General features: G+C 36.6%; 1 protein-coding gene across 3 annotated transcripts in view; it reads left to right on the top strand.

Moving 5' to 3' along the window:
- Window positions 1-22,758, top strand: part of LOC145684254 (uncharacterized) — a 37,377-nt gene that overhangs the window by 7,652 nt on the left and 6,967 nt on the right. For all 3 annotated transcript variants that reach the window (XM_081756378.1, XM_081756380.1, XM_081756379.1), the window contains exons 3-6: window positions 8,453-8,579; window positions 10,705-10,843; window positions 12,360-12,493; window positions 15,187-15,690. In XM_081756378.1, the coding sequence (XP_081612504.1) occupies window positions 8,453-8,579; window positions 10,705-10,843; window positions 12,360-12,493; window positions 15,187-15,690 (904 nt within the window). The remainder of the gene's footprint in view (window positions 1-8,452; window positions 8,580-10,704; window positions 10,844-12,359; window positions 12,494-15,186; window positions 15,691-22,758) is intronic.

Raw genomic sequence — 22,758 nt, 5'->3', positions numbered from 1 at the left:
GAAGATAATCGTACAGTGCTACCTTCATGACCAGAAGGCTAACAGAAATACTTGCTGTATATATAATACATTTTCGATTTCTGGTGAGGGTACTTACTTCGGATAAAACTCCCTGCAGTACTTGGGATTTCATTTTTAAACTGTAGTCCATGTGTCATAGAATTCCATGTACTGAAATGGACGTTAAGCTGCAGGCAGCTATTATCAGTCTTCACTGGGCTTACATTACTGACAGTTCCGAGCATGTCGCGTTTCAACATTAAGTTTTAAAATTAAATGATACGATTAACGTTACAGTACTTTTTTTTTTTTTTTTTTTCAGCGATAATATTTTCGAAAGCCGTTCCTGCTTTCATTTCCAATCGCTTCAGGCACGGAAAACGATAAATATACTGATTTCACATGTTTATGGATCCTTAAGCATTAAATACATCATAAATGGTGATAATTTGCAAGCATAGTATAAATGTGTATATATATATATATATATATATATATGGGTGTGGGTGTTTTTGTAAATAAATAATCTGGAAAACACGACACTTTTCGCACTTTTAAGAGAAACTACAATACTACTTTAGTTATCCACTATCAACCCATATAGAATATAACCTATGTAGATTTTAGCGCTTGTCTTAATAATAATAATAATAAGAAGAAGAAGAATAAGAATAATAAACCAAACGAACATGAAAAGAGAGAATTTTTATTGCTTATGGGACGTACGAAACACATTATAGTGTAATGAAACCTGCTAATGTACCTAACGTAACCTCAATTTTTCTTACAATATTTCGAGCACTAGTCTGGTACTCGTCCTCAGAGAAATTTTAGTTGAGAATTGCAGGTCCCAAGTTCGCTGTTGTGGTCAGAGTGTTATTCCCAATTAAATACCTTTTTTCACTTCACGTTGTCTTTAATTAATCATTATTAGAACTCCAACATATAGTAATTACTCTCCAAATTTCATATGCGACAAGTGTGATTTGAATCGTCTGATAGAAAAGTTAAATGTTCTATTTTATATTGAGTCATTCATGAATAATAGAGCCACCCACATTATGCTTTATTTTTTGTTTAATTATGCTTTATTGTTAATTTCAATCATTGTTTTACATTAATCATGTATAATGTACAATATTTACTATACATTAATATTCTAAATATCTTGATCTATTGATTAATATTTTATGCAACCAGTTTGTTTCATATTTAATGAACTTTCTACTTAATGCACTATAAAGAGAGATGCTTTGTCGAGTCATTTTCTTCTATCACTTATATGCGCCTTACAGGTGCATATATACAGAAAGAGGAAGTAAAAGATGCCACGAAAAAGTACAGAAAGTGATCAAGTTCAAGAGATACACATAACAATATAGTGTGGAGTTCTTGTGTACTATTCATTGTTGGCAGAAAATTTTTTTCTTCTTTTTTTTTCCTTTTTCTTTTCTCCACATCAAAGGATTACACCGAAAAGTTTACAAAAATAAAAATAAGCTTTTCATTGTTGCATTGTTATGTTCTCAATGAATTTGCATTATAAATATTGGTTAAAAAAATATTAATACAGTATGTTAAACTTGCAGTTAAACAATTTTCCAAGAATTGTGCTATATATTCAGCGAACTTAAAAAGTTCGTTACTGAAGTCTCTATGTCTGTGTGTCTGTCTGCCTGTCCGTCTGTCTGTTATTTGCGATTTTTTCAATTTTGAACCCTGCATTCGATAGAGCATCAAAAACTATCAGAGAAAGTGATTAATTTTTATCGCGTCACTCTTACCGTTCCTGAGATATTGGCCAAAAAATGGCCGACTTCCAGAGATTTAAGGAACCATATCTCGGGAACCGTAAGTCATACAGAGATGATATTGATGTTGATCAATATCTAAGAGAATGGTGAACATTTTGGTACCAAATAGTAACCGGTGGCCACTGATTAACTGTCTATTGGCCAACTGGTCACCGTTCCCCAGATATTAGCCAAACTTTTCGAATTTCTAGATATTTAAGCAACAATATCTCGAGAACTGTAAGTCATAGAGAGATTATATTTTTTTTAATTTTTGCGAGAAAGAGAAGGTGCAGATAAAAAAAATTACTTCTACATCTAGGAACAATGACAGTTATCTTTCCAGCTTCATCTCTCCATTCTATTTTTAAGTTCATTCTAACAATGCTCGTGGAGCATTCTCAACTGGTTTAAATTATGCTTTGTGCTTTATTTTCTAAAATTATGCTTTATTATGCTTTTAAAATTAGTTTCTTCTGAACCCTTACGCAACCTCAACCATGTTGAAGGTACCAACCTTATGTGTAAATTGCTGTTATGCTTTTTATGATTTTGGGTTTCTCTAACGATTAAATTAGTTGACGTTTACGATGTGTGGTATAGAAAGTTGTAGTCATATTATTAAGTATGCTGCCTGTTGACAGATTCTGGGACTAACATGAGATTTTCCCCCCCTCCCGTAGGTTAGACTTTAGAAACGTTTATGCCACGTTTTCTAATTTTAAACTCCTTCATTTCCTTATATTTTTCAAATTAACGATAAGTTGCACTGTTCCTGCTGTTCGTTTTCTTCCATCTTTCCCTCAATAGCAGTATGAAGAAGGCAGTTTCTTTGCAAGATGTATCCAATCCAGTTATAAAACATCTTCTTTTATCACTCTCTCTGTCCATTTTGCCTTTTTTATCTTCCTCCAGCACCACATTTCGAAGCTCTTTAAATATTTCTTCTCTAGCTTCCATTATCATTTTGCCTTCAATTATTAGTAAATTGCTAAAACATTGTTTTACACCAGTGGTCACCGAACGTACGAAGCTTCAGAGCTACCGCGCCGTTTCTAAAACCTTCTGTGAGCTACCAACCAAAAGAACTACCAACATTTGAAAATAAATCTTACATTTGTTTATTACCTATATACTTACATTTCTAGTAAATATAAAATCAATTTTAATTAAACTGTATATAACAAAAAGAAATTGAAGTCCAGTTAGTAATAAATAACAAATGTATTAACAGATTTTTGATCAGACTTATTAACTTTATTGAGAAGGATGGAACTTTTTTTTTTTCATCAACAAGTTTTTTCTGGACGTCGAGTACTCTAGATTTATCCACTTTTACCCCAAATCGGCAAGGTTAGCCAACAGGAGCGTTAACGCAATCTACCGAAGATGTCCCCGCGAGTTACTAGTAGCTCGTGATCAACAGTTTGGCGATCACTGTTCTACACTAATGTTCTAAGGGCCATGTTGACTCAATGGTAGAGTCCTCATTTTTGGTGCGCGGTCTGTGGTTCGATTCCTATTTGCACGAAGTGGGCTTTTTTGGTAGTCAAACACCGCGTGTGTTTTCTCGGGATTCTCCTGTTTTCTCCCACTTTCTTCATTCCATCACTTCGTTCATTATCATCACAATGTCCCTTAGCTTCAGAGCATGATAGTGGAACCTTAAGCTTATAAGCTAATATGCTTCACTATCACGCCACTTGATTTATACATAAGTAACTTAAAACTTTATGAATCAATATTTTTGAAAGAAAATATTGATAACACAGAACCAATCCTTGACAAGATTATCTTAATCCAAATTTAACTTTGGCTTCGTCATTCTTATACAATGAGATTCGAACATATATATATATATATATATATATATATATATATATATATATAATGATTTTAGCTTCGATAATATGGTTAGGCATTTTTAAATATCTTGTAAGGTTAGACTTATCGTTTACTTAAGAATTAGCTGAAATGCCCGTTCTTCGCACGGAAAGGATAATTTTTATGCAAAAATAATAACGATGAGCAAAGCCGTCGACGTACTCCTGTCTGAAATGATCATTTTTCGGACGGAGGAAATAGGTTTATCAAAAGTATTTAAATCTCTTTCCTCCGTATGGTACACATTTCAATGAAAGTGTTACCCTTGTTCTGTAGGCAACCAACATTAAATCATGAACTGTTTCCTAATCTATCAGGGATTGTTGTAAAGACTAATCCCTTCTCACCCCATTTCTAGGGGTGTATAACCCCCGCAATATTTTCTTCTAGATTGTAAGTCATATGTGTATCGAGTTCGGTTGAAATTGCTGCTGATATTCCAGAGTTATGCTGAAACATACATATATTTGTGAAAAGTTATTTCTGTATTTGGTTTTAATCTAATGTTAAGGTTAAAAGTATTTCTTCCTCCATACTGAAACGCGGAATATTTTTAACATAATGAAGATTGAGGAGAATAAAAGGTAAGTTCGTCTCGTACCAGCTGTCTTAAAATGAACTGACTTACGTCTTATATATTCATAGCTCGAAGATAGCAACTTTAATATGCTTGGTGTGCGACAGACACATTAATTGAGAGTATGATGTCCATTATTATGGCCATTATGTATTTTCATATTATTTAGAATAAATCTTTGAATTTTTGGTTTTATCATTTAGACATTATTATTTCCCCGAATCTCTAATATACAGGGTGTTTCAGAATGAATATCGGGGTTATAAGTCGTAATATTAATTATATTTAACGTACAATTATAATTAATACATCAAATGAAAGAGCAACTCAAAACAACTTTTACTACAAGTGTTCAATGCAGGATTGGCTGGTTTAAAAAACAATTAAAAAAAGAAAAAAACGAAAAATGTTCGTAAAAGTGTAAGTGTTTGTAAAATCTTGATGAACACACATTTGTGAGTTATCACGTTTCACTTCCGTATATTATTCGTATTATATTCAGGCCTAAATTCCCCATTCATTTCTCAAAAAGATTATACTACAAAAGCAACTTTTTTTTGTTTAGTTTATAACTTTATAAATATTTGTTTTGTGATTTTTTTGTAGTTTGTTATTATTGTTATGTAATTGCAATCAAAGAAAAATTCTAAATATTGTTTCGTTTCAATAATGTTTACTATTGATAAAATACATCGAAATGCCGTACTTTTTTTGTGTGTGTGTGAGGGGGGGGGAGTCATACAAACCCCACGAGAGGCATTTAGTGAAATGAGAAGTATCTTTGGTATCTTTTTATGTATAAATAAGTCGGAGCCAAAGTGGACTCAAATAATTCGTATCTTTATTCACTTTTCTTACTGATATGCAAATTAAGTCGTTGTATTTCTTTAATTAGGACCAATAAAAGTCATTGTTAACTAACTTGAACTAAATTATTTCTTCTGTACTCCGTAGTACTTTGAAATTGTCCATATGTAATTCTGTATAATGGTTTCACTTGTACAACTGTTTATCTTTTTGTCCTTCTGAAATGACTTTTGACAATTATATTAAGAAGCATGTAAAGATCAGTCCAACGTATTTTTATCAGGATTCCTTCGTGAGTGAGTCGGCAGACGTATCGCATTTGTGGCCAATTAGTCCTGGTTCCGAGTTCAAATGGAGGACAATTTCTCTCGGATGTAACTCGAGAAGCGGTTTTTATTCCGCTTTAAGCTTATATGACCCCTTCCAGCATAACCCGGTTGTTGCATAATAACATCAAGGCGAAACAAACTTATTTCTGTCCATATATGATATAAATACATAGAGCAAATGATTTAAATCATAAAAACCTGGTTTTAATCAAAAAATCCTGGTTTAAACTTTAAAAAACCTGGTTTAAACTAAAAAAAAACTGGTTTAAACTTTTAAAAACCTGGTTTAAACATATTTTTTTTTTCAATAAAAACCATGGTTTTTGCCAACCCTAGTTCAATGTGACCATCATTCGTCACATGGCACACATCGCGTCGATAGGCGAGAAAGGCCCTAAACTTTCCGCCAGGATGTGGTATTAAACACATTCAATGTAGGGGAATCTCGTTGCAATTGTACCATCTGGTGGGGATTTTCTGATCCCCAGATGCGAACATTATGAGTGTTCACATTGCCACTTTGGTGAAATGTCCATTCATCACTGAAGAGGACCGTCATGCAATAACATTTCATTTGCAAAGTTGTCACATAAACCGTAGTCCATAGGCTTTAGAGCTTGTAGCAACTGCAAACGATAAGGGCGTAGTTATAAGCGTCTCCTTAAAATTCTCCACACAGACGGTTGCACTGTAATTACAGATTCAAAATGTAAAACACAAAAAGCTGTCTGCTTATTAGTCGCCACGATTTCTAACGGCAGACAGAGGAGACAATACATGCACTTGCGTGCGTACCAAAATATTCGAGTTGGTCTTTCATTTGATGTATTGTAAGTTAAGTATAATAATAAGTTAATTGTAATAAATACTGCACAGCCTTAAAACCCCGATATCCATTTTGAAACATCCTGTATTTTACGTGTACCATCATTCAATCTGGAGTGAAAATAATTGCACAAGAAAGAAGAAGACAGGTGAGCTTCCATTATTGAAAACACCTCAAACGAAACACAGTACTTCGTTCGGTAACGCTTAGGTATAATTACAAACAGCACTTTCCTGGTGTTACTCGGTACCGACACGTTTTTCTTAGTTCTTGGAAACGTTCTGATTTCTCTAGCTATTATTAAATGAATTTTTCAATTTAAGTTTATTTGAAGACTGGAACAAGAGTATATTATCGGCATTTAAAAGATAATAGATCAATAAATAGATAACTGTAGCTGCTTTTTTTCACTTGTTTAGATTTTGACAGTTACCTTCGCAGCCAATCAGGACAAAAGGAGTAACGTATTCATGTTGAGTATCGGCATCTTGTTTTTCAGAAGCAAAAAAACATTGTCATAAGTTAAAAAGAAAAGACTATAAAACGGACAGCTGGCTCAGTGTCTTCTTCCGGTCCTCCCGCTGGTCTCGTGGCTCCGGGCTCGATTTCTGGTGAGGAATTCTAAAATTTAAGCGTATTACATTGGTTCGAAATCTACCTCACTTTTCATGTAGCAACGGTGCTAAAAAGAGTCGCTTGAGCTCTATATACAACTTGGGACACTTCAAATTGCGCAGTGACCTCGCGTAGCGTAGTCGCTAACGCTCTCGCCTTTGGTGCAAGTGGTCCTGAATTCGATTCCCGGTGGGGACACTCGATCAAAAAAATGTATAAAAGCGTTTTCAGACCAGCTATCCTGAGTGAGGTTTCCTGGGTTTTCTTCATTCTCATCAGGCAAATGCCGTTATTGTACCTAACATAGTAATCCCAAGTCGCTTCCATCCTCCCTAGTTCCCCACTTAGTGTGATCGCAGAGGAACGTCATCCCTCATACGTGACGAGCTAACATCGCCGTAGATGCCGAACGACCAGTAGTCTAACTCCTAATCCTAACTTTGAATTACGTGATTCGAATACAGTCAACTGTATATTTTTTATAACTGTTATTACCGGACGAAATATAAGGTTTTTATTTGTGGTCTTTTTCATATTAAAATGTTTCAGATATTAATATTTTCAAATTGATATTAAATCAGATTTTGGGATCAAAAGATCCAATATATTTCAATCAAAGAATTTCTTGTAGGCCTTATATCTGGAGAACTACATACAGTATAGTCAAACCCAAACTATCACTTAACTCAGTATGATGTACTTATTCCGTAAAAAATACGAAAATTCAATTTTGTAGACCCTGATCCTAGATCCAATATCAGGGTGTCTATCGGTCACGAAAGTCATGAAAAAGTCACGAAATCAGAAAATGGTCATGAAAGTCAAGAAATTTAGCTTTGAAGTCACGAATTTTTTTTACCTAGAGAAATATCGTATAAACTGGAATTTTTTTCTATAAAACCTCAAAATTCACCACCAAAAATGTCTTATTTTCGGCCTTTAGACCCTACCAAATCGCAAGCAAAGCACGTTTCTATCGCATGCATGAAACTTTGGCCCAATTCGCACCGAAATTCACTTTTCAGAATGTTACTAAATTTTATGGTTTGGGAAAGAAAAGGTCACGAAATTTTATTTTGGAATTTGAGTAGATATATTTCATTCAGTCAAAACTGTTCTTGTAGGCCTTATATCTGGAGAACTACGTATAGTGTAGCCAAACCCAAACTATCACTTAATTTAGTATTGCTGTGCTTATTTCGAAGAAAAACAACCGAAAACTCGACTTAGGGTCTGTTCAAAATTTTGTGTCCCCCGATACAATATATTTCAATCAAAATTTTTCTTGTATGTCTTATATCTGGTGAATTACGTATAATGTAGCTAAACCCAAACTATCGGTTAACTCAGTATGATGTGCTTATTCCATAGAAAATACGAAAACTCTACGCCCCTGAGCCGTTCAAAAATTTTGTGGCCCCTGATCCAGAAACTAATTATTGGCCAAGATCGCAATCTTTTTATGATTTTTTTGGGATAATTCCTAAAATTCTTGTTCTTTAATTTGATCATTCACCAGATTAAGATTAATACAATGTAATATTGATCAACTTTGTTAATACAATAGAACACTAATCACTGTATTGTGCTATATTTATTATTTTCATTCTTTTTTTCATAGAATTATCCTGAAATTAAGAAATTTGTGTGCCCCTTTAACGCTACGCATCTGGTTAACATTGGCGAACAGCAGGATCATATAAGTATGTGCCCGGATAGAGTTCTTGTTGAGGGTCATAAATACATACGTAAGTACATCTTTCTTGTATTTTGTTTGTAGATTATCATAATTTAGAGAACTACTCTTCCATAGATCTAGTTTGTCAACAGAGAAGCTATTATTATTATTATATCTCCATCTCTCTCATAAAGGGTGGAGAAAACAAAAGTTCTGAAGATTATTATCTATGTGGCGAAAGATTACATTTCATTCCAACTGAATTCAGTTTTATTCAGTTTTGTTTCTTGGTTTCATGTACCTTATAATGCTATCAGTAAGATACTCTAGTATGCGATTTGTGTTTTTTTTACAATGTGCTTACTATGTGTGCAGATAGTATTAATTGCAAAATATGTGTGAGAATTGATGATGATCTTTGTTAAGTAATGTTTGAGGAAATGTGTTTAATGGATATTTTAATGCTACCGTGTTTTCTTATACCACTGTTACTGCCGATAACGTAAATTTTACATGCACAAAACGCTAGCATACACAACTTTCCACTATGCCACAATCGTGGAGGCACTGCTGGCTGCGGAAGGTATGCGTTTGGAGGGAGAAGAGGTGAACACAAACATTACTGCCCGTAAATTGTACGCATGGTAGAAATCTAGGAAAAAAAAATTCTTATATTAAATTTTAACACATACAGGTCCTGGGAGGAAATCGCGTCCCTTTGGAAGTGAGGAGGAGGTAATTCCTGTTCTTAACGGCTTGAGAATTGCAAGTTGTTAACTTAGGTTAAATGAAAATATTTATTTTGCTCATCCTGTACCTATTCGACAGACGTGAGACATCATAGCACATTTGAATGCTGATGGAATGGCGTTTTCAACGGTATGCGGCATATGGTAGTGGTGTCTGTGGGCCGAGGATTTATAACTTCGCTTTCTAGACATCAAAGACATATGCCGCTTACTGTTAGTAAAATCATTCCATCAGCATTCAAATGATTTATGTCTCAACTCTGTGGAATAGGTACAGGATGAACAAATTAAATACTTTCATTCAACATAGGTCAAAAATGGTCAACAATCTGAAAGTCTCAAATTGTCAAGAATACAACATATGATCATTGGAACGTTTTTGTTAGAAATGACCTCCCCTATCACCTTCCAAAGAGAAACGATTTCCTCTCGTGACACACTATATAGTTTCAAGACATTTATCAACCTTTCCTCGGTGTGTATTATTCCTCTGTGCTGCCAAACCTATGACATAAAAAAAGAGATTTTTCACTCTTAAAAATCCCATACCTCGAATGGAAACCTGTATCATGTCATTCCAGGTTATGAAGGACAAAGATGTTAAAATGTTCCTCTTGAAAAACCATTACTAGGTAGATAAGTGCTTCAAAAAAAGTTTAATGTATGGAAATATGCTCCAGTTATACTGTAATATATGAAATGTCTAAATTGTAGAAAGTCCAGTATCACAGACAGTTAAATATGTTGATTGTTTTACGAATTAGTTGTGAAATTCGTAAGCGTGAGAATTGACTACGCTTTGGGGTGTCATACATATAGGCCTTTGTATTCATTTGGATTTGTATTATTATTGTGCCTAATACAAATCCAAATTAATAATACAATCATGCCTGTTGTTCTGTATGGTTGCGAAACATGGTCGCTTACTCTGAGGGAAGAACATAGACTGAAAGTATTTGAGAACATGATCCTGAGACGAATATTCGGACCCAAGAGGACCGGTAATGGGGAATAGGGGAAACTTCATAACGAGGAACTACATAATTTATATGATTTACCCAACATTGTTAGGGTCATCAAGTCTAGGAGGCTTAGGTGGCCAGGTCATGTAGCTAGAATGGAAGAAAGTAGAAACGCTTTCAAAGTCTTGACTGGAAAACCAATCGGAAACGACCATTAGGAAGACCTAGGCGCAGATGGGAGGACAATATTAAGATGGACCTCGCAGAGATTGGAATACAAAGTAGAAACTGGATGCAGTTAGCTAAGGATAGAAGTCAGTGGAGAGCTTTTGTGAACGCGGCATTGAACTTTTGGGTTCCATAGGCCATAGAGTTAGTTATTATTATTGTGCCTAGGTCAGAAGATTTGTTTTTTTTTTTTCCCGAGCATTAGCTTAAAGTATTGAAAAAAGCCCGTAGTGTTAGTAATTTATGTGTTTTCCAGAACTAACATTAACTCCAGGTTGCCATGGGGATTTAGGACCTGCTCCTTTTTATTTTGATGAAATTAAGGTAGAAGACCAATGGGAGGATGCAGAGGAAGATCAGGGAGAATCTCTGGATTCAAGTAATTCTCAGCTTGGGTTAGTATCTTGTATTTGGTCTATTTTAATTTTAGTTTTATTTCTGGGTTGCTTAACGTTACAATAGGATGCATATCGTTATTATAAAGGCAAAAGGCCTCTCAGATCTGCTAATATCCTGAAATGTTATACAACCCGGTTTGAGAGTTATGTAATGTTGGTTGTAGAAAGATAAGAGGTACATTAAGAATTCCTTATAGTAAGTACACGACGCTAATCCCTAATAGTAAACAATCACAATAATAAATGTGAGTACTTTTGCTATCATATATATTTAGTGATGATATAACCGTCAGAGGTTTTCTGAATATAGACACTGAATTGTCCAAGCAGAACAGCTAGGTTGTGCTACCAAGCCATGTGATCTAGGAGCACCTATATTTTGCAAATTTTTATCTCTTAAATAGATTTTTAAAGTCGGAACTATAAATATTGATTAAAAAAAAAGGGCAGAATGTAGTTTCAAGAAATGGAGTGTGAAAAAAAATACTAAATAGCATCCGCTAGCATAGTGTGATGAATTTATGACGTGAATGCAGATATTGCCGTGTCGACCAACTTTTTAGAACCTTAATGCACATGTATTTGTTCTCAGAGATAAGGCCGTGTCTGGTGGTTAGCCTGTATGGCTTTGGTGCAAATGGTCATCGGTTCAATCCCCAGTGAGAGAAGACAAAAAGTTTAATTTCACAATCATTCACTTCCATTAATACAATGCTCTTATCTCTTAAGCATGTGGTTGCGAATTCTACTGCAGCCTCACTTAAATTAGCAATATATGAAAATTTCGTGCACAAGGTGTTCTAAAACAATAGCAAAATGCTCTGGGAATCGACAGACGTGAAATGAGGAGAAAAACTATAGTTCAACATGTGTACACAAATACGTCATTTCGGGAGATATATCCCGCCAAAAAATTGGTTGGAATGATACGAAAAGCGTCATAGCACAAGAACGAAGTGTTAGATGAAGGTTCGGTGAAAGAACTTAATGATCATTTTAATCATAAATTTCACTAATGTACAGGGTGGCCCAAAAGTAGGTATACATCCCTGCGTTGATCAAGTATAACATTCTGGCCTATATGTTTGTTTGCTTCGGCTGTTCCGAGCTTAAGATGTAAGTAAAAACACATTAAGAACAAATAATAAAGAAACTAAGTCTACCTGATGGATAATAGTAAGAAATGGTATAAAAAACAATGAGTTGATCAGTACGGGACTGTATACCTACTTTTGGGCCACCCTGTATAAGTAGATATGGAATGAGTGCCATTTTCCTGTACGTGATCTATCTTTTTTTTTCTTTCCGGAAAGAACTCATGAATTTCCTTGTATACTTAAGGTATTTTTAGTCCAGTAAAGGAAACTCAATTTCTTGACCATATGTTATTCCGTCTATTCATTTGTGTTTCTTAAGAAATAAGGACATACGATGTTATAATAGTAATAAGATGTTTGCCCCAATATCATTAGGCTGTTAGTAATATGGCTTCGTGTCAATATTTATTTTACAGAGCTACAAGTAGTGGTGAGGGTAAACAAGGTGAGTTCTCTGAAACAGAAGACGAGGAAGATATTCCTATAAGACTTCCAAAGGAAACGCCGAAGTGCTTAATAACAGAATGGAATCGCTTAGGAATGGGCAGAGGTAAGTTCTATTTCATTTGGATGTCACTGTTGTAATTTTTAGTTGATAGGAATGTTCACCTCACTTTCAGTGGGTCTCAAGTTCGATGTTTGTTGCTGTCTGTCCTTGGTGCTTTCATTTGGCATAAGAGAGTAGTTTCAACGGCAACAGCCGTCTTTTTCGGATCTATGAGTATTCATGTTTGTCGATTCTCTGTCCGTTCTCAATCTTGAACTAGTCCCATCCATTGTAAACGTTACAGGGTTCACACTGACCCGGGATGATCAAGAAACGTCACAGAACTCAAAGTGAATCAGGGAAATCTGCTATTTTTCTCAGAAGAGTCGATTTTTCTTTTTTCTTTTTTTTTTTCAAAAAGAAAAATAAATAATAAAAAAAAAGCTGCTCTTAGAAGATATGAACACCTCAAACGATCAAGGGGGGCGCGGTGGCTCAGTGGTAGAGCGTTCACCTCTGGTGCTTGGGGTCCCGGGTTCGATCCCAGCCCCTGCCAAGTGAACTTTGTGGTGGACAAACACCGTGCTCGTGGGTTTTCTCGGGGTTCTCCCGTTTCCTCCCACTTTCTTCATTCCACCATTTCACTCATATTTCATTATCACCGTCTCCTTTAGCCTAACCGGCATAACCGTGGGACGTAAAACTCAAAGATTTCATTTCATTTCACTCAAACGATCAAGACAAATTCAGAAAGAAGGTAGAGCTCCTCCGTGGCTAAGCGGTTAGCGTACGCGCCTTTGGCGTGGGAGGCCCGGGTTCGATTCCCGGCGGGAGCTCATGTGGTTCGGATTCCACGTTAATCAGTAGGTCCACGTCTCATATAGCCTCGCTGCTGAAAAGGGACGTAAAACTCAAAAAATCAATCAATCAATCAGAAAAAAGGTGATAAGGAAAAGTCGAAGAAAAGCAAATTATCTTCAGAAATAAAGAAGCTTGTTGCCAAACATTATTAGGTCATGAAATCTAGGAGGCTTAGGTGGACAGGTCATATAGTCGGAATGGAAGAAAGTAGGAACGCTTTTAGAGTCTTAACTGGAAGACCAATCGGAAAACAACCATTAGGAAGACCTAGGCGCAGATGGGAGGATAATATTAAAATAGAGCTCCCAGAAATAGAAACTAAATCCAGTTGGCTAAGGACAGTATTCAATGGAGATCTTTTGTGAACGCGGCATTGAACCTCCGGGTTCTATAGACCATAGAGTTAGTTAATAAAGAAGCTTGAGGAGCGCCGAAAGGAGTTCAAAGAAGTTCTTTGAAAGAAGAACAAAAAATTAATTTTTTTGGGGGGGAGGTTAATTGTAGTTAATTAATGAAATAGACCAAATTATATGTTTACTTGCTTTTATGAGTGCATTCAGAATGCCGAGATATTAAAGATATTGTTAATTTTTAATTATTATTTGGCACTAATGTATTTCAATAACACTTCGCATTCTACAGAAATTTTTCACAGAGGATAGGAGCTAACATAAGAGTTCGCACTGAAATTCTAGTTTTGGTTTCCCTGACTTTCCATGACAGAGTACCTAAATCTTCTCTGATCCTTGACACTGTAATCACTATCATCTATGGTAAGGTTTAGAAAGGAATTTTTTTTTTTTTTTTTTTTTTTAATGGGGTCCCATTATAGACAGCTATGAGGGCGACTTTTCTTCCCATTCCTATCCTTGCTTTTCTTTCACCTTTACACTTCATGTCATACTAATACACTTCACTACTAATACTACCCAGGTACTATATTAGTTTTATCTCTTAACATTACTTTCAAACGTACCAATTGGATATCACTATGATTGTATCATCATATATTATAGGTCGAATATATATATATTATTTGTAAAATAAATTTTTTGTAAGATTGAAAACTAGAGCTTTGGCATATTCTTTGCACATTGTTTTAAATATTTAAATTTATTTATGTATTAAAATGCTAGGTTTATATGTTTGTGGCCAATCCTGTCGACAATGGGTTCTCGGGAATTATAGGCTCTAGAAAGATGCCGTTTTCACTGATCGATTACAAATTTTGTGTAGATTGTTCAGTTCTAATTGAATATTTAAAAAAAAATGAACATTATTTCTTTATTAAATTTTTTTAGGACTACACTGGGAGTATTGAAATTTTAAAAAGTAAAGTATCATACCCTACGAGTTCATACATTCCAACACCACACATTTGTATACGGGGTTAGTATACCTCTCTCCAGCGTTTGCTTCATGGTCAAATGATAATGAAAAGCGAAGGATAACCATTTCTCTAGTCTAAGATGAATCTTTATTGTTTGGAAAGTTTTGCCCAATGAACACCACATATTACTGACATTATAATTAATTGTTTATGTAATATATTTGGTTATTACGTACTGCATGCAAGAAGAAAAAAAAACTGATCATACATGGATTTGAAACTCCATCGGAAGTAGGCTCAGATCTTACAAGCGGTGCGAGATATTGAAAAAATAATCGAAAAAGTCTCCCCTTTATGGTACCCTTTGCCAATTTTTAACAAGGAGTCTTTCACGTGTGTCTGTAAAAGGACATGTACAGATGTGAGGAATAACAAGGAGATACATGCTTATATGTGAATGATGAGCTGTGTAGATGGTTGAGCCAGGTAATGTGTTATTATTATGATTTACAATTAATTGTTCTTTTAAAAATAATAATTTTGTGTATTATTTCTTATTCGCTAGGAGAGATTATACCGTCATTCCTAAGAACAATAGGAAGAAAGCAGGACAGTGGTGGTGGTAATGAGAAAGAGAATTACACTGATAATAACCAGCGTGTACTTAAAAGTCAAGATTTACGAGAAAGTAAGAGTGTTTGTAGCAGCGATAACAAGCAGGAACAAACTCACTCCGATGTTGAATCTGAATGCAGTATAAAGACTCTTACTGAGAAGTTATCAGGTCTTGGCCGAGGTCACTTCAAAAGAGAATCGAACGCTGTTTCGTGTTCGTCTGTTAAGGCTGTAGATAGATCGTTAGCCGATGATAAGGAAGATGAATCCAAATCCACCTCAGATCTTAAAGACAAAGATAGTGAAGGACCCTCTAGTCAGCACAAAACTAATCATGTGAAAGAGTTAAAAGAAGCTGCTTCTCGGAAGGTTTCTGGTGAAGATACGGCGGCTACAGGAATTCCTCCGTCTGTTTCGACTGAAAGTATAGGAAAGAGAATTTCCTTCGGAAGAGGTAAGTATATCTACAATATTGTCAGTATCTATTGAAGCTTTCCTGGCGACGTATTGTGAACAGGTTTTCTCGGGCTAGCAGCCAGGTAAATACTGTTACATCTTGCGACGATTCGAGGGCTGACATCGTCCTCATCTTCAGGCGAATATGATGATGCACTAGAGTGTATGGAATATATACTTCATGTATGTGTGATTGGACTCTTCTGATTGGTGGTTGAAATGGCGGCTTCTGATTGGTGCTTGAAATGGCGGGATATGATTGCCCATCTATTGCACCATCACACTCTATTCGGCTGAAGATGAGGACGATGTCAGTCCTCGAAACGTCGCAAGATGTAACAGTATTTACCTGGCTGCTAGCTCGAGAAGACCTATTCACAATATTGTCAGTATTTAAAAGAAGAATACGAGGGCCGTTCGAAAAGTAACCTCCGATTGGTTAAAAAAAAAAAAAAGTAAATAAGAATTTATTATATACATCTGAAAAACATTTCTTTGCTCTAGTTTTCAACATAGTTTCCATAAACATTCAAGCACTTATCATATCTGAGCACTAGCTTAGAAATTACATCAGCATAAAAATCTCCCGCCTTTGTCTTTAGCCAGTCTGTGACCGCATCTTTCAGCTCCTCATCATCACCAAAGCACTGAGATTTAAGCCACTTCTTCATGAATGCTTGTTCGTCCACTTTCAAATGAACGAACCCATTCACGAAGAAACTCCTTCACTCATCACACTTAAGTCCATACACGGCAGAAAGTTCTGATGAATAGGTGCTGGCGAATATTGTTTTGCTGTAACAAAACGTATAACAGCTCGCACCTTGCACTTGGCGGGGTTTTCTATTACAGTACACAATTTTGAGACACCACAAAGGTGGAACTAATGATCAGATAACCTTCACTCTACCACGGCCTAAAAATGCAGACTGATCTATCGCGCATCTCTGTGCAGAGATGGTAGCACTGCCTCCACCAGTGTTTCCTCCAGACATGATTTTTTTTGGGGGGAGGGCACTGCCCCCCGGAGCTCTAAGAGTGCCCTCCCGGGGGAGACCAAAATAATAAATAGAATAGTACCAGCAGTGCCCCCCAGGAACATTTTTTTCTGAAAGAACTACTGGCCCCCACTACCTCACACAGTCACCAATGGGAGGTTACTTTCCGAACGCGCCTCGTAATTGTCCAGAGATGAAAATTATAGCAATCATTAGATCTTATTGAGCTAAACAAAATATGGATTAGTCTAAATCTTCATGCGTAATTTTTGAGTAAAGAGAGAATAACGATTTTTTGTAAACCTAAAAATTGATGCCGTACGATTACTACAGCATCTACAGTGGACTCTTTTTAATTCGAAGTCCAAGGGACACGAAAAAACTTCGAATTATCCAACAACATTCATTTTCACATATATCACAACAAAGAAACCAAAGTACTGTGCTTTAAAACCATATTCATATGGTGTAGGCTTTACCTTTAAAGCAGCTTATTATTTGCGTGATCGAATACCGCAAACTAACAAACGACATTGACTCCACATAATTCAAGCTACGTGTACAATGGAAAATATATTTACGTACAACACTACAACATACATTGAATAGCCCAAACAATTAAACACCAGTAACAATTTGAATATTCTGTTCTCACTTTTAAGAAATTGTAAAAATCATTTGCTTAAATTTGATTGTTTTTGTACGGTCAATAAATCTTGAATTTCATGTATTGCGTGGAATACGATATTAATAACATTTGGCTGACTTTATCAATAATTCATCTTAAATTTTCAACCAATTCTGAAACAAGATGAGATTGGCACACGTTCTCTATCTTTACTTCTTCCCCAACTCACCTTCATCTTTATCATTACATAGATTTTCTATTTATCTTTTGTATTACTCTTCCCTATGGCTGCATCTGGATAACTGAAAATACTTTAAAACTGTATTTCTCTCTTTACATCTGTCCAACATTAAAAATGTTCAACTGTATTTACTTCGAATTATCAAAAACATAGGTTCAAAAGTTCGATTTATCCAAGATTTTTTACTATTGTTTTCAATACAGTTTTCAAGGCGAATAGACTTCCGTTCGAATTATCAAATATTTCGAATTATCCAAGTTCGAATTAACGAGACTCCAATGTATTAAGATATAACTAATATCGGAGAATGCTCTTATCAAGCTTTTTTTTATTATTATTATGACGCCAGCAAGACGAGTACAGAATATGATTAATTTGGTTAATTAGGTATACAGAGTGCGCACGACGCTAACAGAAATATGTCGGACTTGAAATGCTTAAAAATCAGCATTAGCCGGAAATAAAAAGAAAATAATAAAATCATATCTATATAAATATACGAGGTGTGTTCAAAAAAATTATCGAGTCTTTCGTTGGCAAAAGTACATGTATTGATTTGGAAATCCGAAACACTAATCGCCTTCAAAGTAGTCTGCTTGGTTGTGCACGCACTTCTACCAGCTTTCCCGCTATTGTTGGAAACACTTTTAGGAACGCAGTTTTTCGAGTGGTGAGCAACCTGGCCGTCGCATTCCGTATGATATCTTCTCTAGACTCAAATCGGGTCCCTTTCAGTGGCGTTTTCAGCTTGGGAAATAACCAAAAGTCACACGGAGCCATGTCGAGTGAGTAGTGAGCCTGACGACATACAGGAATGGGGTGTTTGGCGATGAAAATTTCGCGGACACACTCCTCATGCCCAAATTCTCGTTCAAAATTGAATGTATTGATCCGATTGAATGGTTTCCACTTTGGTATCGCCAAGCTTTTGGCAACATTTAATGCTATATCGCTGCTCAAGTTTTTTTTGTCATTTTACAAAAAAAACTGAAATCCAACCACCGCTCACTACACGTCTTCACTCGTTAGCCGAATGCCAGCGACTAACGCTTTGTGTGAGCAGGAAAAAAATCACGACTGCATATGAATGTTCCCTCTTCATCTACACTGAAAAAAGTTTCTCGCGCTTCATTGGTTTACGCGGGAAAAATAAAGCCACACTGTCACGTTAGAAGAACTTGTAGGTGTCATAAAAAAAAAAAAAATCTTGAAATCCTACCATATTTCACCGTGTACACATAGTCTTGAAAGGGTCATAAAACATTTTTTTCATCTTGCAAAGACTTGAACGATGCACAACTTTCTGGGACGTCTTGCCTGCTACCTGCTATCGCCCTCCCGCTGACATAAAAGCAAAACCAGTTTCGCCGCTTCCGAAACAACGGATTCTTTTGGGCAGGGAGAGGAAGTGCGCCAAAATACACGTTTTTAATGATGAGGATCGGGTTGCAAGTTTTTTACAGCTACAAAATTCATTTAACGTGGCAATGTGGCTTAAGATTCGATATTTTTTGAACACACCTTGTACGCAAATGGATCTATGTTAGTACTTCAATAAATTTGACTTCATTTTACACATTCAGCAAACTCACAAGAAAACGTCGGGCGATATTAAGTATGGGGAGCGAGAGTGCCACATTAATCACCGAAGAAGTCCCACAACATGACTAATATGTCATTCGACGTGTGATATGTTACTCAGTCCTCTTGTGGCTATCACTTTCACTTTTTTTAGTCTCCAGAATGAAAAATTATGCGATCATGGTATATTTTACGATTCACTGTAGAATGAAAAAAGTAATTGTCCAATGATTCGGCTGCTATACCACACACACATTTTCAGCGCGTGAAGTGTTTGCTCGTGCAAAACATGGGATTGATAATACATCAATATCGTGTATTTGAGCTACTTATGTAGCCGTCCAAATGAAACCAAACATTATCCATAAACGTACCTTGTTCAGTATTCTGTTTTCGCATCACGAATAAACGCCTTAAACCAGCGACAGTATTCCAGTCTTAATTTCTTGTCCTGCACTTTTAAGTTTTTGCACAGCTTGAACTTTATCGGGATAAAATCTCAGTGTGTGAGCGACTTTATGACTTGTGGTTTTCGTTAAACCTATTTGCAATACAAGTTTGAGCACAGATTTTTAAGAGGAAGTTAACAATCTTATATGGGGATACCGTAGTCTAGTGGTTAGAGCGTTGGATTCATATCTGCGTGGTGCCGGGTTCGATTCCCCGCCGGTGCTTCCCAATTTTCGACGTCCACCCGGCGTCGTGTGAATGAAAGACGTGACGGCCACTCAGGGGCGGATCCAGGGGGGCGATTCCCCCTCCAGAAGGGGAAACTTTCTTATTTTATATATATAAATATAAACTCATTCCTGAGTTTGGAGCTCTTAAAAGTAGTTCTAAGTAGCAGTATTACAACACACCTCCCCCCAGAAGTTCGTCCTGGATCCGCGCCTGCGGCCGCTAGGCCTAGAAAGCTCCCGATACGCCGGTTAGCGATACGGCGGCGCGCTGATCACGTGTTCGTCGGTAGCCTGGACTTAGTTCCACCAATAGCTAATAGATGGCGTGGAGCTGCTCAGGTCCACAAATTGGATCATTACGCCAAGTGCTTCAGTTTTAAGTTAACAATCTTAGCTCGATATTGTGTAGAATGTAATTTGTTACAATTTTATTTTTTATGACTTGTCATTGTTACGGTCATAGGATGTGTTAAATGAAATCTTGCCGATCATACAGGATCGTATCCAAAAGTAGTAGGACTGATTTTTTTTTATTTTTTTTTTTGATACAAATTATTGAACATTTTGGTACATCGACTTAATACTCTTCAGAATAGGCCCCTTCGGCATTCACACACTTCTGGTAGCGAGCCTTCCAGGTCGCGAAGGCCTTCTGGAAGTCGTCCTCCGGGATGCCGTTCAGCGCCCTCGTCGTCGCTGTTTGGACCGCTTCCAAAGAGTCGAAACGATGCCCCTTGAGCTGCCTCTTGATACGGGAGAACAGGAAGAAGTCCGGCGGTGCCACATCAGGGCTGTAGGGGGGGGGGGGGTGAGGCAACGTGGAAACGCCGAATTTGGTCAGAAGATCCCTCACAATCCACGCACCGTGGCACAGCGCGTTGTTATGGTGGAGCTTCCATTTCCCCACCAGGTCTGGTCGCAGGCGTGTGATCCGATTTCGCAGCCGTGTGAGCGCTTCCACGTAAAATCTTGCATTTACACTCTGTCCAGGAGGTACAAACTCCGTATGGACAATGCCACCACGGTCAAAAAATGCAGTCAACATCGATTTCACTTTCGATTTCGATATTCTGGCCTTCTTTTTACGGGGTGATTGTGCGGCTCATGGTATCCTCTTTGTAGGCCTGCGTAAGCATGTCCTTGGTTTCGGTCGCTGATTTTCCCACTTTGACGCAAAACTTGATGGCGTACCGCTGCTCCAAATTTCGCTCCATCGCAACTGACGACGAGGCGTCACAACAGGTCACTAACACAGTGGTCCACACTCAACTAACGCATACAGGCGACTGCCGCCGGTCGACACCTGTTCCCAAGGCTGCCCTCCATAACATCCGGCCTTGCAGCCCCCTCTACATTGCTCCGCGCGCGCGGGTAAAAATCAGTCCTACTACTTCTGGATACAACCCTGTATGCAATAATTTGTTTCATTTTGAACAGAACTGCTTTGTGATGTGAGTTCGGCGCTTTTTTTTTTTTTTTTTCATTGACATGATTCTGCATATATATACTTTCATCTCTTCTTGGCCTAGTGCTGATTTTGAATATTTCTAGCCCGCTACATTGTGTCACTGTTGTATAGTGCAGTGTTTCCCAAAGTGGGATCCGCGGAGCCTAGCCAGGGGATCCGTAACGCCTAAAAATTGAAATGTGTTGTGATAAAATGGAACTCACAGGCGTTATGCAAGAAATATTTTTTTAAGATTAAGAAGCTGCAGCTGTGATCAATACGAGTACAAAACAATAACTATTCATCATTTCCAGTGGTCAAGGAATTCATTGACTCTTCAGGTGAAAAACTCTCTGCCGAAATGCACAATACACTTGTAGGACACTTGAGAGCATTATCTGCAAGTTTTCGAGAATATTCCCCTGTCCCAAAACCTAATAATGGTTGCTTTGAAAATCCTTTCATTAATATAGAAATCCATAAAATATAAGGTATGAATCTCTCTAACACAGAAAAAGGACAGCTATTGCATCTATCCTGCGATACTTCATGGTAAAACTTTTTCAAAGAACTTTGTAGCATTTGGTTGCGTGTGTGCTGTGAGTATGAAGAGATGTCTAAAAAGGCATTGCAACATTTGATACCTTTCCCTACCACTCACTCATGTGAGCAGATCTTTTCTGCTCTTTGCAGTATTAAAACCTTAAAGCGAAATCGTTTTCAATGCAATAATGGTAAAACAAAATAATTCTATTCCTCACATTAGTGATCCCATATTTGAGAACATTGATTATCAAGTAAAAAAAAAAAAAGAAAAAAAAAATATTGATTTTCAATTTTGAAAGTTAGTATATTTTCAATTGAAATTTCGTTCATTAGAAAACAATCATATATCTTTAGAATAAGTTATTATTGCATTATTTTTTTTATACCATGTGAAATTTCATGTAGTATTGCAAGAGGGTCCGCAAATCACTTTCCGAATAGACATGGGGGTCCGCATTATCGGAAAGTTTGAAAACCACTGGTATAGTGATATAAATAACATTGTATCGTTATTGTTGCGCGGACTAAATTTCGGATCATAATGTCCGTGGAAATGTTTGTGGGTGGCGATAAAAAGGTAATAAAATATTTAAAAAAATAAAGTTCATAAATTATATTGATTATTTAATTAGTAAGAAGAAATGTAATCAATAAACCAGAGCAAACGCCGGTCCAGTGTTGATTGCATCACAAAAATATTGTGCTCAATGCGAAATTGTGCTTCGGTCAATAGTATGTGCTTTAGGATTTCGGTTGGGAGTTGTCCTGTACTGTCTTAATTTTGATGAACGCACACGGTTTAAGTGTGATGATACCGGAACCAGCGGACATTTTCACAGACTGTTAGTTCCGTGACAACATTAAAGCATTGAAACAAGGAATAAATTAATTGCCCTGTTCACTTTAATGACATTGCTGGAATAGCAGAATATGTAGCATCTTCGC

Source organism: Thermobia domestica, chromosome 4 (genome assembly GCF_964235325.1).
Source record: "Thermobia domestica chromosome 4, izTheDome1.hap1.1, whole genome shotgun sequence".
Taxonomy (NCBI): domain Eukaryota; kingdom Metazoa; phylum Arthropoda; class Insecta; order Zygentoma; family Lepismatidae; genus Thermobia; species Thermobia domestica.
Note: the sequence above shows the minus strand (reverse complement) of the source record. Positions and strands in the feature narration are given on the sequence as shown.